This window comes from Pagrus pagrus (genome assembly GCF_965226575.1).
Source record: "Pagrus pagrus genome assembly, chromosome: 2".
Lineage (NCBI taxonomy): Eukaryota > Metazoa > Chordata > Actinopteri > Spariformes > Sparidae > Pagrus > Pagrus pagrus.
The window spans coordinates 25,935,600-25,954,278 of NC_140186.1; the positions used below are offsets into that span (position 1 = coordinate 25,935,600).

General features: G+C 45.1%; 1 protein-coding gene across 1 annotated transcript in view; it reads left to right on the forward strand.

The window, feature by feature from the left end:
- LOC311267694 (B-cell lymphoma/leukemia 11A-like) overlaps positions 1-18,235 on the forward strand; it is a 38,195-nt gene extending 19,960 nt beyond the window's left edge. The window contains exon 3 of the mRNA XM_084370914.1: positions 12,784-18,235. Within this exon, the coding sequence (XP_084227040.1) occupies positions 12,784-14,759 (1,976 nt within the window). The 3' untranslated portion in view covers positions 14,760-18,235. The remainder of the gene's footprint in view (positions 1-12,783) is intronic.
- The last annotated feature ends 444 nt before the right edge of the window (positions 18,236-18,679 follow it).

Consider the following 18,679-nt stretch of genomic DNA (forward strand, 5'->3'; position numbering starts at 1 on the left):
ATACTGCTCCTTTAATCTGTCAATTATTTTCTCAATATATAGGTTATTTGTCCGGTCGATAAAATGTCAGAAAGATATTCAGTTCATAGAGAAAAAGAAGAAAAGTAAATGACAGGAAAACAAATACTGACATTTAAGAGGCTGGATTAAGGAAAATTACTTAAACCAATTAATTGATTGTTGAATAGTTGATTTAATAGTTGACAACTAATTGATTAATTGTTGCAGCTGTAATGAGGATTTTACTTCATCACTCACTGTATGCGTCAGCGCCTGAGAGTGTGGTCAACTCATACAAATTAGCACAAAATATAGGCTCCGTCATACAATTAGTTTACCATAATAAATCAGTTATAGCAGCTGCGTCTTCATCTGTTGTCAAGTATAGTGGCATACTAAATGGAATTGGGGGTCACTCTCGCTAGTTTTAGTGATTAACATAAGCTAATGACTTGGAAGGATGAACAGGAGGTGGAGATAAAGAGGGAGAGAAGGAGGGAAGAAGGGGGACGTTGTCTGGCTCCCTCACCCGCCATTAAGGGCCTGCCCCTGGACTTGCAGAGCGGGCCAGTTTCCCATGCACCGGCGGCACAGGCGAGCCCTCTTTGGTTACACAAAATGTCTGCCTGTACGGCCACGGAGAGAGATATTATTAGCGTTATTTTGCCTCCGTTATCTGAGAGCATGGTGCTTTTAGGCTCCCTTGTTTGAGTGGCTGTCAGACACTTGAGTTTCTGCAGCAGATTAAATGAAATTTTAGCAGCTTTTTCTTGGGGCCAGGCCATAAAACCACACAAAGGAAGCAGCTGCCGCTAATGTAATCTAGAATGGGGTGCTGCAGTGTAAAGCTGTCCACCACTCTTTTGTTTTTCCCCTTCTTCTGCTCTCCACAGCTTTTAACGCCATTCTTGACACCCTTCAACTACACCCCTTCCTCTCCAGATAATATCCTTGTTCTTTCACTGCCCTTAATTCCTCTTTTCATCAGCTACCCCTCTGTGTACTGCAGAGGTGATGAAACCGGACGAGAGCAATAAAGGCCATGTGTTTTAAGAGCAAACATATCTTTTTATGTCTTTATATATCTATAAGGCCGTGTCAAAGGTACAGGAGATAGCTGTCGGGTTGCCTCTAAAGTGCTCTCCTCCCTGGATTGTCTGCAGGCCTGCACCATATCAGCTGGACATGTATGGAATGAGCATATAGGATCTTTACAGTATGACCTTGCGCAAACAAAAGTTCATCTGTCGGAATGCAACACAAGCAGTCCGCTGGGGTTGATGCCCCCGCGACCTCTACTTCAGTCAGAGGTTGACAGCCCGATCAAAACGTCAGGGCGGATCTTGAGAACCTGAGTTCATGTTGGCAGGGAGTGGAGTCACATTCCTGCCCAGAGAGAGTGAGTGCACGAGAATTCCCAACAACGAAAGCCGTTTGTTAATTACATTTTTTAATTATTCGCAGTTGACATTTGCAGCGGCGCAGCAAAAATCTTTGCGTGTTGGTGACGCTTCACGTCGAGGCTCCTCCGCTGCCCTCTGTAAATGAAGTTTTATAGTCTGTTAGAGAGGCAATGGCACAAACATCTGGCCCATAAATCTCAGGTGGTGCTGCCGAGTGCAGCCTGAGAAAGAAGCTCTACCCATCCCCTGATCAGCCATTAATCCAAATTTCCGCACTTCCACACTGACTTATTTATATGCGGTTGGTTGGCTGGTAAGCTTTCCAGGAGTGTAGGCATCGCATTGGAAAGAACTGCTGTACTATTCAACGCATAGAGTTCTGACTCCATAATATGCTGTAGTGAGCGTAAATGTGTCTTTGCATCATGGCTGCATCGGCTGTAAGTACGTCTTGCCGCTGCCTGTTGTGGAATGTCTGAGTTCATGGACCCTTTCAGTGCCGAAACGATGACTTGAAGGTGGACTGCGTCTGCCATGCATCCAGTCAGTCAGTCTTCACATGTGTGTCCTGTCCTGCAGCTGTCTGTGAATAAATCCTTCTGTCACCAAAGGCGCACAGGCTTTCTTCACGTATCCTGTTCATCAACCCTTTCCGAGGTCTTGGAGCTTGTTTTAGACATGTATTAACTGTGTCAAGAGGGAGGAATTTATTGTTGTTCTTCTGCTGATGATTCTTTGACTTTTGCTGATCCACTGGAGGAGTTTGTACCTGTCGTTCTCTCATTAGCTCCATCTGTCTTATCACCTTTCCTCGGTTACTTCTTTTGAAGAGTTTGTTGTGGTGCAGCACACATGCACACTTGCACACACCAGCACCACACATGTTTACTTAAACCTGATGACCCAATAGAAATAGCTCTTGCCCCCCTTTTGCCACCCTCCTTTTTCTGCTCCTCTGCTCCACCCTCCCTCCTTCCCTCCTTCCCTCCCCAGGGTAGGTCGCTATAGCCCCCCTTATAAACACGGTGATCTATAGGAGCCCTAGACCCAGACAGATTTTTGGCATGGCTGTGCAGGTAGCATTCCAGCACGGTTTGAGATCTTAGGGCCCTAGCCTCGTTAAAAGCCTGATTTATGCTCTACAGCTGGGCACAAAGGAACCTACAGGTTGGCTTCCTTAATTAATATCACGCTCGCTACTGCTTGGACCTATGCATGTTCCTGACACACCTCTGGGGAGAGTAAGTGGAAGGGTCCACATGCTGTATTTTTAACAGGCCAGTGACGGTGTGGGTGTGCACAGAGAAGACACAGGTAGCTGCGTTAAACATGGCTTCAGACGATTCTTAAAGGGGCACCTTGTCGCTTTGGAGAAGAAATTCAAACTCAGAATTCAAATATTTAATATATTAATGAGGTAATAATATCAACTCAGATATATTTTGACAACTGAATAAACAAGCTGTTCTCAGAGGAAAATGAGGTCCCCAGAACACTGTTGGAAGGTAGAAAGGTGGCAGGGTCCGCCAAATATCAACAGTTGTGTTGCCCTTTAAGGTCAGTTTGTTTATTCAGTTTATTCGGTCACAAAAACTAAGACCATTTGATTATTTAGCTTGTTTAAGCATAAAAATTCAGTCAGTGAAGATCTTTCTCTTCTGATTAAAATTTCTTCCCCAAAACTACATAATGCACCTTTAAAGTTAAACAAATCACTGATATAAATGCAGATTCCGTTGGAAGACAGAAGAATGCAGCTCATTGTGCTGCCTTTCTGGCCCTCATCAGGTCCTATTGTCCACCATTTTACTCGCTTCTCTTGCATCGCTCTAGCGGCTGATCAGACCACATGTCTTCAATTAGTAGGCAGGAATCTGGTACGGCGAGCCACGGAGATGAAGAATAGTGTGGAGCGTGGCCTGCCTTTGCCAAGCATATGGCCCATCCATCTTACCGACTGTTATTGATGGTAAACGTTACATGTAGGTATTAACTGGCTGCCTTCACCCCATTCTAACCCTGCAGGCTTTTCTCTGGCATGTACAGTACACCCTTGTGTCATCGGAAAACAATAGTGTGCCCTGTAATGTACGACGAAACCTTGACTCATTTGATTTGGCAACCACTTCACCATCACGTCATAAAGGTGTGGCCCTGGTTGGTTCGGTGTTAGTGTCAAGCTCCAGTGTGGAGGAGCGCTAAAGGAAACATTTGTAGGTCACTTTGGATATCTGACCACGTCTCCTCCCGCTTCTGTCAGAATGTCTTGAAGGGGCTGAATTAGGGCTGAACAGGAGGCCATTTTGCAATTTTAATCAGGTTTTGGAAAGCATCTAGGCTTGAGAAGTGGCCCAGCACTGTTTTCCCCCCTCAATGAATTAATAATGGAACAGGAAATGGAGGGTCGGATGAATGGATGTTGGTGGGTTGGGACATTGAGGTCTCACTGTTAGTGGCCGTGTCCTTATTACAGGATCGGGGAACATCATGTCTCAGACTTTACTGGCTGTGACAGTGCAGTGAATTTAACAGGGTAAAATGAGGATTTAAAAAGAAAAAAAAGTACACTGAACTTGTGATAGAATCATCCAAAGTCCACATGTATGAGCGCATCTCTCTCCACACTTTTTCTAAGAAAAATGGATTTGCCAGCTACATCTGACCCCGAGATACCCCTTGATCTAAAGAGTCCAGCTATTGATGCCTTCTTAACCACTCGACCACCGTGTGCACAGTCACACACAGCAGATGGGACGCGTGTTAAACCCTCATCCTCCACAGCTCCGGGCCACGGGACACTCCAACACACTGGCCCTCTTGTTTTAAAGTGCCATGTCCCTCCACAATGCCTTTAGGCTCGTATGCATAACGAGCTGCTATGGTTGGCCCGAGCTCACATGCCCTGGTCCTCTCACCCTGAGGTGGTAGGACAGGGTGAAAAATAACTGCATGTTTAAATCAGCCCTTGTTCACCAGTATCTACATGATGGCCCATGCTCGAGAGCTTCTGGGGCCACTGCGAGCGTGTTCAGGAACAAACAACTGAGGTCAACGTTAGCCGTAACTCAGAGTTTTGTAACAGTTTCATATTTCTTCTTGAGTGTGGAAATGTGGTATTATACTGCCGATCAAAGTGCATCTGGAAGCCCAAACCCACCTTCAGTGCCGTGAGATTAAGATGATGATGAGTATCCTTCCCTGCTTTGCCCCTTCTCTTTTTCCTTCGCCTGCTCTATGTGTCTCATTGTCTCTGGAAATATTATTTACAGTGGCGGAGCACCTCAGGCGAAGGTAGGAGGGGGAAAAAAAAAAAGACTTGTACACACTGGCCTGATGGATGGTTTTTGAGATCTGCCTGGCTCTGAATGAGTGGGTGGAGAAGATGAGAGGTGTATCGCGGCACAGGTGTTCACAGCCAAAGGTAGTGTCCCTCTGAGCTGAAGAAAAGAGACTCACAAAAACTATTTGTGTTATAGGCCAAGGGTAGAGGATTTCAGTGGTAAAAGAAGGGTGAGGGAGGAACTGTCTTTATGTGTGTGTGTAAAGAAAGACTCACTTTAACCTCTCTCAGTGCTGTCATCAGAACGCGTTAAGGAAATAGCGTGATGGAAGGAGGAGTAACAAAGGAGCATGCAGGCTGTATGAGGGACGGAGAGCCAGAGGCAGAGGGAATGACTCTATCCTCCAGACAGGCTCAAGTGTTTACTCAGTCCAGCCACACTCACTGTGGTTGTGTGTGTGTGTGTGTGTGTGTGTGTGTGTGCGCGTGTGTGCATGTGTGTGTGTGTGTGTCCGGACTTCTATCAGCTCAGAGAAACCTTGACTGCAGGTCTGTGCCTGTAGATCATGCTAAGTCTTTAACCCTCACTGCCCACTCTTCCTCTTCTACTATTAACTCATGTTTAATTAACCATTTATTAATGAGGGTTATTATTAAAAGTGCACTATGTAGTTTTGGGGAAACAAACAAACTGACCTTAAAGCACAACACAGTACAATTTTGTTTATATTTAGCGGACCCTGCCACCTCTCTAGCTTCAAACAGTGTTCTGGGGACCTTATATTCCTCTGAGAACAGCTTGTTTATTCAGTTTTTGGAAAAAAATAATATTTTTTGTTTGAATTTCTTCTCCAAAACCACATAGTGCCCCTTTAAGTGTTACCCTTTGTTTTTTCTTTCCCCCTACTTTCACCTTTTATTTGTGCGTGTCACAATTTGCATTACGATGCATTTTGTATGGCTATATGCTTATTTATGTGTCCACGCATGCCCTAAGGGGTTGAACACACAGCAGGTGGACAAAATAGCAGACACACCAAGATAATATGGGCTGAATGTAACAGTGCGTCACGCAGGTGGTGGCAGACACATTTTCAGGAAGGAAAGCACCGTGTTCTTTGTGCATTAGAGGATGTGAAAATCTGTTTCACACTCTTTGAGCAAGATAGGTAATTCATACGTGATCCAAGAGTGCTGCGACCTGGCTGATGAAAAAGTAGAATTAAATTACTCAGGAATTATTTAATAACATAATAACTGATTCTTTTTTTTTTCTTTTTACCACATTTGGATTCACTGCAGGATAAAAACGGATGATTCATACCGGCCCGTTGTGTGTCTGCCTTTGATACAGTTGATTTAGAAGTGTCAGCCCTGACATACTGTATCAGTTTGTCTGCAGTATTTTCATATTACTTTCTTCACTTTCAATATTTGTACGTATGTTACAAAAATGCTGATTCAGTTCGTGATTGTCCTATTAAGTGTCAGACCCATTACTGTTTTTTTTGTGCCATTAAAACAACAACTGTCATGTTGGCTTTTTATGAGTTCTGTTAATGCCTCATGTTGCTCAAAATATTCACCAGTCAAGCTTTTGATTATCAGAGCTTTTCTGTAGGCTTCATGTTAATGTGACTGTAAGGTGCTCACTGCAAATCTTCATGGTCTTCATCCATGCAGTGTTTGTGCTCTCCTGTCCAGCTCCCTGCATGTCTGCGAAGACTGAAGAGGGGGATAGCGAGGAGGTCAGATACAGGGCCCTGTATGCTCCGGTGAAGCCGAATCGCGTCCTGGCAAATGGTATGCAGGCTCATAACGCGCTCCACTCGTCCAATAGCCAGAGACGAAACAGTTTTGACAGTGTCGAATGCCCTGCCCCGGGGGCCTTATCATCCTCCGCTGCTTGCCTGCCTCCCTCCCCTGTTTCTCCTCTCCTGATGCTATCTATCTGAAGATTTATGCAGAAATGTGCAGCTAGTCGACCTCCCTGGTCCCCCTCCATCCTTTCTGCAGGGACGCCAGGCTGTCATAAGCTGAGCTATGCAGAGATAGTGGAGCTGAGGCTGCTGGCCTCATGTCTTACGGAGGCTTTCACTTCAAACAGGGATGATGCTTGTAAGGAAAGACAGCAGATGCTCTCATCTGAATGTTGCAGCCTGAATTTTAGATAGTGAAGAAGGCAAACACTGTTCTATTGTGTTCTATTGGGTTCCATTGGGTTCCATTTTATTCCATTATATTCTTCATTAGCCGATTTTCTCTATTCTGGTCCCCTTAAGCTGCAGTTTATTGAGACATATCTTTTCTTTGACAGAACACTTTTCACATTTCCCCTCTGAAGTGTTCAGAGACTACTCGCCCATCTGGGATATTGCCCGAGTCCAAAAATACTCCTGCTTGATTAAGTCTTCTTATGTACCTGGATATGTGTGCTTAAACTGACACTTGGCAGTTTGCAATTTCTTTGATTCCACTCCTTTATTTAATGCCTACTCCACGGAGCGTTGGCTTTTGTTGACGGCGGTTTGATCCTGTGAAGTGGATCCCAACTCAATAAATAATCTCTGCGGATGCTTACATAAGCGATGGTCCATTTAATTAGACTGGTTAAGCTTAGAAGCCCAGAGGTCTTTTCACTGTACCATTAGAGCTCGGATGAGAAACAACAGCGTGCGGCCTCCCACTGACGCTGGTAAGCAGAGAGCAAATAATGATCTGCATCGGAGACACGGCTGGCCCAGCCTATTATAAGGTCTGCCGGACCGAGCCGCACCCAAGCACGAAGCTGTCCAGCTGGGCTTAGTCGGGATGGATGAATGGATGGATAGATGGAGGGATAGAGAGACGGACGGACGGACGGATGGGTGGGTGGATGGTCAGTTCAAACACAGTTCAACCGAGAAAAGATCAAAGGGAGTAAGGTTACGCCGGGAAACAGACAGCGGAGAGCGATGCTAATTTTGAAATGATTGTAGCAAGTGTATAACATACTAATGTCCACACACACACACACACGTTCGCATTCACACACGCACACAAATGCATCCATACATGGACACAGTCATGTGGTCATACTTGCTAACAATGAGCACGCATGCAAAAGCACACACACACACACACACACACATGCACACCCATTTGTCTATTGTGTATGGTGCGTGCATTCATTGGCCCCTGTGTGGGTGCCATCTGTCCATAATGGTTTCTCAGTGGCTCCGAGTGACGCCTCAGTTCCACTGTTGCTCTTATCAACTTTCAGGGGAAGGAGAAGGGGAAAGGAAAGGTAAGAAGTGTGAAAGTCTGATTGGAGACAAAGCCACAGCCAGCAGATTACTTAATACTGGGCACAGGCCCTCAAAGACCACCATGCATCTTTATCTGGCGATCTGCCTCCCCCCCTTTCCTCGTTCATGCCAGCTCGGCTTTTCTTGCCCCACTCTACCTCCCCGTCTTTTGCTCTCTTAGTGCTCCATTCTCTTCTTTTTTTCCCGTTTCCACTTCTCTCTGTGTGCGCGATGTGTGTTAGTGGTTAGTGGTCAGCTTCTCCCGATTGTGTAATGTGTGAGCCCAACACCAGCCAGTGTTGCAGGCCCCGTTCCACATCAGACTTGTAAAAAGGCTGGGATTTAGGCCTGTTCTATTCCCTGGCTGGCTTTCTGTTTAGTAAACCGTATTTCCTGCATCCGGCTTTGTCTCAGGAACAAGTGTTGGTCAAACAAGCCTTTTGTGTGTGGCCAGTGGCTCAGCGCACCACGACGAGTCTGGCCCGGGACAAAGAAGTGAGTGTATGAGCCCTGGTGTGTGTGGCTGTGGCGGACAAACAGAGAGGGGGAGAGATAGAGAGGTGAGGAGGGAGGTCAAGGCCAGCCAGCTGCTCTATCAGGTATTCTCATGAACAACACGGATGCAGAGGCTGATAAAACATTTTTGGCCGATAACATGCATGAGACACCCAGCTATGAAATGAGCTGTGGAGTAAATCCGCTCTCACACACAAGAGCCCTTGTTAAATTATTTCAGTTCAACTTTTTAGACCTTCAACTCAGGTGAAAGTCAAGGCGAGAGAGTGAATTCAGAAGAAGGGCTCTAATGGGTTTCCTCGGAGCATCCCCATCTTCTCCCTCAACCTGTCCTCTCCCTGCTTCACCCTTCGCCCCTGTCCAATCCCTGACTGTGAATACCCTAATGACATAAACAGAGTCGTAATCACATTAACGCCAGTTACGGCTGAGGCACTCTTAAGAGGCACTGTATTGACAACCCTCCGTCTTCCCGAGGCACTCACTCCAACACCTATAAACACTTATGAATATTGGCAAAGACCTGCTATTAGCATAATCACTTTTCAGGTGTGTGTGAGTGCTCCCGAGCGCAGGCGACTGATAACTTTGGGAAATGGCGTTGACACTCTGTGCCCCCTCCACCACCGTGTCTCTGTACCTTCCTCTTCCTCCTTTTGGAAGACATGCGAGCTAATCCTGTTAGCTCCTTCCTCCATTAGCTAAATGACCAATATCAGTGAGAGCTGCGTGGTCACACCAGGACAGCCTGAGCCCGCCGTCAGGCTCGGTCAAGGACAAAACAAAAAAAAAACGGAGGTCAGGCCAAGTCTGCCAACTCTTGGATAGAAAGTTTGAGGGAGTAGGCGCATAAGAAAGATGGTGGGTGTGATTGAGAGATGAAGGGACAAACGGACAGTTGATGGCAGTTTTTTCTTTTTCCTAACGCATCATTAACCTGCCAGTACGGGGTCAAGGTCACGGTTGTCTTGGCGTCTGTTGTTTTGTTTGTTTGTGTTTGTGGCTGTGTTGGGTCTGCTGGGATGAAGGGGGAAGGGGGTGGTGTGGCAATTGAGAAGGACTGGGTGCGTGTGAGGCTGGCTTTGGGGGTTGGGTCACTGACAATGGAGCTGGATCTGCATAAGTGAAGTGTACATGATGCCTCAGCCTCCTCCTGGACTGCTTTGTCTGGTCAACACTGTCGTCTGGGACGGCGGTGTGAAGCAGCTACGTGCAGCCATATCTGCTGTGTAGGGCGCCAGCGTTTCCGCCTCGGCCTTGCGTCATTTGGCCTTGTGCTTTCTTGCGTGAGCCGTGGCTCATATTCTCTGCATGATAGCATGTCCGTTAGACTCTATAATAGCCTTCCCTTGCTTTGTGTTGCAATGTGCTGAAATGGCTTTGAAGGAGTTGTTAAACCCCCTTTCTCTTCCTTTCGACTGTTCTCTCTCCCCTTTTAGTTCCTTATATTTCTCTTCTTCCACTTTTCTGCCCCTGATCCCCCCTGCCCTCTCTCTCTTATGCGCTCTGTCTTCTCTCTCCCCCCAAAGTCCCCTCTTTCAGCCCCTGCCATGAAATGGCAGCTAAGGGGTTGTCAGTGTGGTTTCTCCACTCTGCTGATCCTATTTCAAAGGGACCTGGAGATCCAGCGTGAGCCCCAGCTCTCCTGCTCTCCAGCCCTAACTCTCCACAGACTTGGAGTTAATGGAAGGGAGAGAAACAGACGGAGAGAGCGAGAGGGAGCTCTCCTTTATTCCATTAGAGGACATACTCGTTTATAAGATCATCTGTCCTCCCTCGCACAGTCATCTGCTCTTCTTACCAGCAAGAAAGGAAAAAAAAATCTTCAAGGCCGTCAAACGCCTTGTCAGACTGTCTTTTCTCCTTTTGAATAACTGTCCTTCCATCCCGTTGAGGACAGCTATTAAGGACAATAGTGGGCTTATTTAGATATCTTCTCTGCCGTTGTTGTGAATGTGGGCATTCTTTGGTCTGGCGTGTTGATGCCCATCAATGTGTCCACTGCCTGGATGGGAATAACAATTATCGTCGCTGCTTGTGGCTTGAGCACAGTTTGTCAAATGTCCACAGATGGGCTCGTGATTGCATAGCACGAGACATGCTGTTTTTGATACATAAGAAAAGGAATTGACTACCGGCTTTGAAGTGCTGTGTCGCGGCTCTTGTGCCCTTCAGAAATGTGGTGTGTTGTCGTCAGGAAATGTCCCCTTCACGGCACACTTCTCTTCTTACTTCCTTCTTTTCCCTTCACGTCCACGATCACTGCTTTCTTTCTTTTCCTCTGACGGACACGGCTGTGTCTCGGAGGAGAAGACGACATTCTAACCAACCCCCCATCTCCCTCGCTCGTCCTTCACAATAACAGAAAAATTCATCTATTTTCCTCCTCGTGCATACACACTCTCTGCTCACACATTAAGGCAGCGTTGAGGAAGTGTGTATAGGCTGCAAATCAAAGCAAAGTGAACAGGAGAGGCCAGGTTATTGCAACCGTTTTACGAGTGATATGGGGCTTTCTATTTAAGCTATAAAAACACACACATAATCAGGAAACATACATATAGCCAAAGCCAATGTAATGGGCACATTTTATTTGTGCTTATGAGAGAGGGAGCAAAAACGTGTATGGGCAAATGGCTTTTTTATGATGGAAAAATTCCATAGTGGGTCAAAGCCCCTTGCAGGTGGCAGCAATTAACTGTAATTTTTGCAGATTGTAATGATCCATAATTTACCAGTATACCCCCCTTCCAACTCTTTTCAGTCAAGAGAAAAAGGTTTGTGTGTAGGTCTGATTGGGTGCACATTTTATGCCGTGCTCTGCTCTTTAAGTGAGATTGTTCGGAGGGGTGGCTGTGGACACATGAGACAGAGAGGAGAACCACAAAACGCCAATCTGCTCTGACTGTAGCTCATCCACAACATCCCTCTTTTCGCTCAGCAGCCATCCTCTCTTCCTCACTCCTTTGTCTCTCAGCCACAGCAGGCTTAAAACATGCAAGACTGTCCATCCACCATCTTAGGGATCGCTCGTAGTCGCAATCACACACACACATGGCCTATCTTCCTCCCTCGCTCTCCCTTGTTCTTGCTCTCCAGCACAGTATAGCCGTGGTTTTGGGTTCAGTGTCTGCAAATGACTTCAGAAAAATGCCCTCCAGTGAAGAAAGAAAAAAAGAGAAGAAAGGATAAGAAAGCCAAAAGATGAAAGAGGGAGCACATTTGCAAGTGGCGGATGCTTCTTATTTTGCATATCTCTCACTTCTGCTTTCCCCTTCTTCTCCTTTTCTATTCACCTGAGAGGATTTAAATAAATCCATAAAGCATGAAATATCAGAAATAGAAAAGTAATGCATGAAATGCATTTTCATAGGAACCTCCCCACCCACACACAAACACACATACACAATATTCCCTTCTGCTTCTCTTTGCTGTGAATGTGTGTTTTTTGTGATAAACGCTGGTACAGTTTATTAACATGTGACCTCTTATTTGTATGCAGCATTAATATGCAGCATCAGATACATGTCCCACTTTAGCCTAGCTAATTCTGTAAACATAGCATTGGAGGGGAGATGAGTGTGTTTAACGAGATTAGGCGTGCATTGTCAGGCAAATCTCCGGTCAGTGTGCAAGTGCTATTGAAAGTCAATTATTGTTTGAAATATTCCTATGCCTGCTCAACTGTGTAAATTGTGTATTTGCTGCCTGAGTTATCGCTCATTATTGTTTTATTTATTCTTTTGTTAAGCCCTCACCCCACTGGAAGTGAATGCTGGTTTGAAAAAATATATAAATGCATATTTAATCTTTCACATCTGATAAGGTTCAGGATCTCGGATTTTGTAATAACAATTTTAAAATGCATTGCGTAGTGTGTTAAGATTCAGCCCTGCTTAATGTTGCACAGACATAAAAAGGAAGATTTTTTCTCTGTGTTAAAATCATTTTCATCCAATTTTGTTGCACCACTTCAAGATTTTTAAAATCTTTTTTAAAGCTTCTCTCTAATCACAGTCATTTTGGCCTGATGTGATTGGTGATGTAATGGGGGCATATTTTGAGAGGGCTAGAAAATGAAAAAAAAAAAAGAAAAAGCAGTGAATGCGTAGTTCAAAAAATGAAATTGGTTGGCTGCTAAATGCTGCTACATTCCTTCAGTTTCTGATGATCATATTGGACATTTTGTAATTTAAAACCTCACTTTCATCATGGAAATGTCATAAACTGTGTCGGTTTTATCATTTTAACAGGCCAATTCTAAAATTTGTTTCTCTCTGTGTCCCTTTTTTGTCAGATAAAGATGAGCCCAGCAGTTACACCTGCACCACCTGTAAGCAGCCCTTCACCAGTGCCTGGTTCCTGCTCCAGCATGCCCAGAACACCCACGGCTTCCGCATCTATCTAGAGAGCGAACCTGGCAGCCCCCTCACCCCCCGCGTGGCTGCAGCTCCTGGGATGGGGGGTGACTGTGCCTCCTCCCAGCCTCCCCTCCATGCTGTCCACTTGGCAGATGGCAGTCCCTACAGCCTCCTGAGGATGCCGGGCTCTGGGTCTGGCCGGGATTCAGCGTCCACACCTCGTGAGGGCCGTTACCCCCGAACGCCACCGCTGTTCAGCCCACCACCGCGCCACCACCTCAGCCCCGATGACCTGGCCCTGGCAACCCACCATCCCAGCGCCTTTGACAGGGTGATGAGGCTGAACTCAGTGCCGCTAGAAGCCCCTCCGAGCATGGACTTTTCGAGACGTCTGCGTGAGCTGGCGGGGAATGCCACTGGGGCTTCACCGCCTCTCTCCCCTAACAGGCCCAACCCTATGCAACGGCTGCTACAGCCATTCCAGCCAGGTTCTAAGCCTCCATTTTCCGCTACTCCTCCCCTCTCCACCTCTCAGTCACCTTCTGGCTCACGCTCTACCCCCAATGCCGTATCAAATGCGGTCCAACCGGGCACACCTCTCAAAGCAAAGTCTTGTGAGTTCTGCGGGAAGACCTTCAAGTTCCAGAGCAACCTAATCGTTCATCGACGTAGCCACACGGGGGAAAAGCCATTCAAGTGTCACCTCTGTAACCACGCCTGCACCCAGGCCAGCAAACTGAAACGACACATGAAGACGCACTGTCAGAGCAAGTCTTCGGCGCTCAATGCCAAGTCAGATGACGGCCTCTCGACTGCAAGCTCTCCTGAACCGGGTACCAGTGATCTGATGGGCAGCGCCACAGATGCTCTCAAGTCAGTGGTGGCCAAGTTCAAGAGTGAGAACAATGGCCTGATATCTGAAAATGGAGAAGAAGAGGAGGAAGAAGAAGAGGAGGAGGAAGAAGAGGAAGAAGAGGAGGAGGAAGAAGAGGAAGAAGAAGAGGAGGAGGGGGAGGAGGAGGAAATTGAGAGTAAACCTGGAGCTGAAGAAGGAGAGGAAAGGAATGACTATCGTTTCAGCCTGCGGCTAGAAGGGGCCCGCCACCACCAGAACAGTGAGGCCCTGCACCCCAACCGCCGGAGCTTGTCGCGGGAGCCTGTTGATGAGGACTCTGCCATGGAGTCAGACCGTGCAGATGATGGAACCACTACCATCAATGGCCTGGGACCTCTATCCACTGACAGCCTGTCCAGGAAGTTGCTGGGCGGAGGGGTTAGCCCTGGCTCCCTCAGTCCCCTGTCCAAGCGCATCAAGGTGGAGAAGGATCTCGACCCGCCCACGCCTACCATCCCAAACACAGAGAACGTCTACTCCCAGTGGCTAGCTGGCTACGCTGCCTCACGACAACTCAAGGACCCCTTTATCAACTTCACAGGTGGGGACTCCAGACAATCGCCCTTTGCCTCCTCATCTGAGCACTCGTCAGAAAACGGCAGCTTGCGCTTCTCCACTCCGCCCGGCGAGTTGGACGGGGAGCGGGCCACTTCGGGACGCAGCGGCACCGGCAGCGGAGCCAGCACTCCCCACGGGAATGGCAGGCCGAGCTCCAAGGACGGCCGCCGCAGTGACACCTGCGAGTTTTGTGGCAAGGTGTTCAAGAACTGCAGCAACTTGACAGTGCACCGACGCAGCCACACTGGAGAGCGGCCCTACAAGTGTGAGCTGTGCAGCTATGCGTGCGCCCAGAGCTCAAAGCTCACCCGCCACATGAAGACCCACGGACAGATGGGCAAGGACGTGTACAAATGTGAAATCTGCCACATGCCTTTCAGTGTATACAGCACTCTGGAGAAACACATGAAGAAGTGGCACAGCGACCGCCCTCTGGCTAATGACATTAAGACTGAGTAGGCAGAGAGCAGCATGCTGGCAGCTCTCTCTCTCAGCTCCCCTGGCTAAAAAGTGACCCTGGCTAAGTAGCCAATAAATGGGGGGAAAGGACAACAGGGTTAGACACCAGTACACGGTACAGCCCTGTTATCATCCCCAACTGGAAAAAGCTGAATGCATGATCCATCATTGGGGCAATACTATTGCATCAAAACTTTTTGAGCCTTTCTATTGTGCAATAATTTACACGTTTTGTATTTTTTGTAACTGGACAGCATGCTCGGTGTGTTTTGGCTACTTAGAGAGAAAATTGTCCTCGGCTGGTGGGTTTGGTTGTACACGTGTTGCTGTTGATACTTTTGATTTTCTTCAATGTAAAAAAAAAAAAAGTTAGTTATGAGAACCCATGCTGCATACAGTACATACTGTTTTACATATCATGTACAGTTTTGTGTTCAAACATTGTGGACAGTGTCACATTATCAAAACATCAAGACAAGCAGGGTCACACTTAAAACAGATCTTTGTGAAAGATTTTCCATGCAAGATTGAGATAAGAGATATAGAGTATATATAAAAATTGGGCTGCCTATGAAATGCTAGGCACTAGCGCCATGAATTATTTCTTTGACAAACAGCAATGAAATTAACAATATGGTGTGAAATGACAACAAAGAGTGCCTTGGATATTTTACCTGCATTAGTTAATCCTCCTTTTTGCTATAAGCTCGGAGTTTCAGCTAGAGAAGATTACAGGACATTTTTGTGCACATATGGAACAAGCAGGTCCTTGCATCAAGCACCTGTACGACCCCTGTCGTTTTGTGACTTAGCAGAGCATAAGGAACCAGCTGAAACAAAAACGAAAAAAAAAAAAAAAAAGCTATGTGTATCTCTGGTAAATCATTTATCTGCCTGACTCATGTATATTGTTATTCTCCAGATTATGATTCTGTTTACTGGCATGTTACATGCTAACAAAAGGAGTAGGAGTTTGGTGTGTAGAGTTTTGGTTTAGGAGTTTATGTTTTTCCGGTACATGTGTACCACACTGAGAGGGTAGTCTGACGAGTTGTTTTAATAACCAACGTGAAGCTCTTAATTTTCCAGAGTGTTTATTTTCTTTGAAAATTAAAAGTTTGCAGGTTTTTTTTTGTAAGTAGCACAGAGTTATGTTTCTTCAGTGTCAGCAAGCAGGCAGTTGTAGCCAGCAGCCATTTGAAGACCACAGAGTGGGTTTTTAGTTGTTCTAAGCCAGACAGATTTTGGGTGGTGGGGGTTTGGGTGGGTGTCCGAGGGTGAGGGTCAGGGTAGCGGGTGGGGAGTGGGTTGACCAGGTGTCTCTACAATTCAAATGTTTATGTCTTTATAGCGCTTATTCTCTTTACCGCATTAGATCTTAGAAACCCTTAAGTAATCTGAAACCTTTTTTATGAACTCACATTGGAAATGATCTTAAATTTAAGTCCAAATCAAAAAAATTGGAATTCAGTAAAAACATTTTTTTTCCAACAAGTTAACCCTTCAACACCAGTAAAATGTTCCAACGTTTTTTGTTCTTTTCAGTTAACATGCTGGAGACCTCATTGTGGTAGTTTTATGTTTTATCTCCATCCCCTGCCACTGTTGATGATATAGCACTTGTCACTCTGCCTTGGATTCTGTATCTGTCTCTCTAATCGGAGGTACAGTCGGTTGAGTATAAAATGAGGACCAGATTTCAGATCTGGGACTACCTACGTGCACTGTTCAATTTTCCCAGTTTACAGTCGGACGCTCAAGGGAAAACTTGCTGTTATGCTGACAGATTAGTGTGGTGTCATTGCTTTGCATTAAAAACAGAGAAAAAAGCAAAAAAAAAAAAAAAAAAAAGAGAGAGTTAACTAGAAAGTGTTGCCAGCCATGTCTCCTCCTGAGAACTAAACATCAGTTTGGCTCTCGGGGGTATCAATGCAGGAACCGCCATAGAAATATCCTGCTTCATACCAACTATAGAAATATACCGCTCAGTACAGAAAGATAAAAATTCTACAAATTTGATTTAAAAAGATAAGTAAATTGTGTTGTTGAGTTTTAACACTTCAATATCTTTAGGGGAGAACCTTATTTAAATTTTGTTTTAATTTTTTTTTTTATTGTTTATTGTCGTTTCTCTTTCCTGTCTTGGTGACATCCAGGACTCGATCACTATGTAATGAAATGTAATGAACATGTCTCTCATCTTTTTTGCCTTTACTATACACAAGTCTTCAGGTTGAACAAAAATTTGCATTGGGGAGAGATTTATGATATATAAATATATAGAGAGAACTTAAAACACATAGGAAAATGCACACTCTTGTAAGTTCCTATGATCAAAACACATTTATGGTCAACTTTTTTCCTGTATTTAGAATGGTATTTGAAATTAATGTTCACTTAGTGTAGGCACTTATAGTATTTATGTTGGAGCCTGTATTTTTAACTGTTTTGCCTGTACTCTTTAAAGGTTTCAATGTACCCTTTTTTTTCTGTAGTGAAAAAAATCCCAACAAGCTGCCACCGTATATTTTCTTAATTTGGCAGGATAATATAGTGTGAATAATTTGTATGCTTGAAAATAAGTATGTTTTTTGAAAAAGAAAATGTTGTGGTGTTCCCCAAGGGTGAGAGGTCATGTAATGGCCTTTTCAGGCAGTCCCGCTGGAGTGACCACAATGAGGTAAAAACAGGTGGTTGTACATATCTTTTTAGTTTGTTTTATATATTTTTCTCTCCTGCCATTTTATATGCAGTAATACAAGCTATTGTTGGGTTTTCTCGGTAGCCAACTTTTTACTGTCCTTGAACATGTACCACCTGATAACATTCCAGCCGTTTTTGAAAAAGACCTTTTGTCATATGCAATCAATTCAACATCAATCTGAAAAGCATTTTTTTTGCTACAATTTTGTTTTTGTTATTTTGAATTTTGTTTTTTTTTCATTGCCAAAAGAACCATGGTGCTTTATAATTTAAATATGGTACATCTCATATGCAAGGCATATTCTAAATATAACACAAATCCTAGAAAGACAAAAGTTTGGTACATGTTATCATTGCTGATGGTATTGAGGTACATTTGAGTTTTCAGCCTGATTTCATCCTGTGTTCTGTATTTACTCTCAAGCTATTTGTTCTGAACTGAACTTGAAGTTGACCAACGGCATTGGTCGACGTTATTTATTATGACTATACACACACACGCACACAAACACACACGCTCTGTTCAGAACAGAGTCACTGCAAAACAAAATCAGTTCATTTTTTCTCCCTCCTGATGAATTGTGATGGCTTAATTTACTCTATTTGATGACCAAAGGTCATTGACCAACATTCATGAGTTCTTGCTCAACTTACAGATTTTGTTCTTGTTGTTGTTTTTCAGTTACGGAGATGCCACTCTATTTTCAGCTGTTGTCTGCATTATTCTTCACTCAGCCATTTTGTCTTGAAAAAAATAAAAAGTATTACATACATATCTGAATTTGGTGCTTTTGTTCTTTATTGTTGTTTGCATACTCACAGAAAACACCATAACAGACATTTCAGAGTACAAAGACCAACCAGAACACCCACATTTAAACACACATCAGGCTTGGTACACAAGCTACAATGCACCCAGGTGTGTTTGCATGACTCAACTTCACCCGTCATGGGGGGTGGAGGTTCACCACCATATCTCTGGTCTGTGGCCTTGTCAGGTCAGCGAGGCGTCTGTGTTTTATCTCCAGCAACCCTCCCATTCCCTCTTCTCTCTCTCCCCGTCTTGCCCCCATCTCTTTTTTTTCCGCCAACACACCGCTCTCTCACCGTTTTCCTCTCTTTTCCTCTTTTCTTTTTTCATTATCTAACTCCATATATCCTCCTATGTCCTGATCTCTCTCTCTTTTCTTCTGAACCTCTCCCTTCGCCTTCCTCCT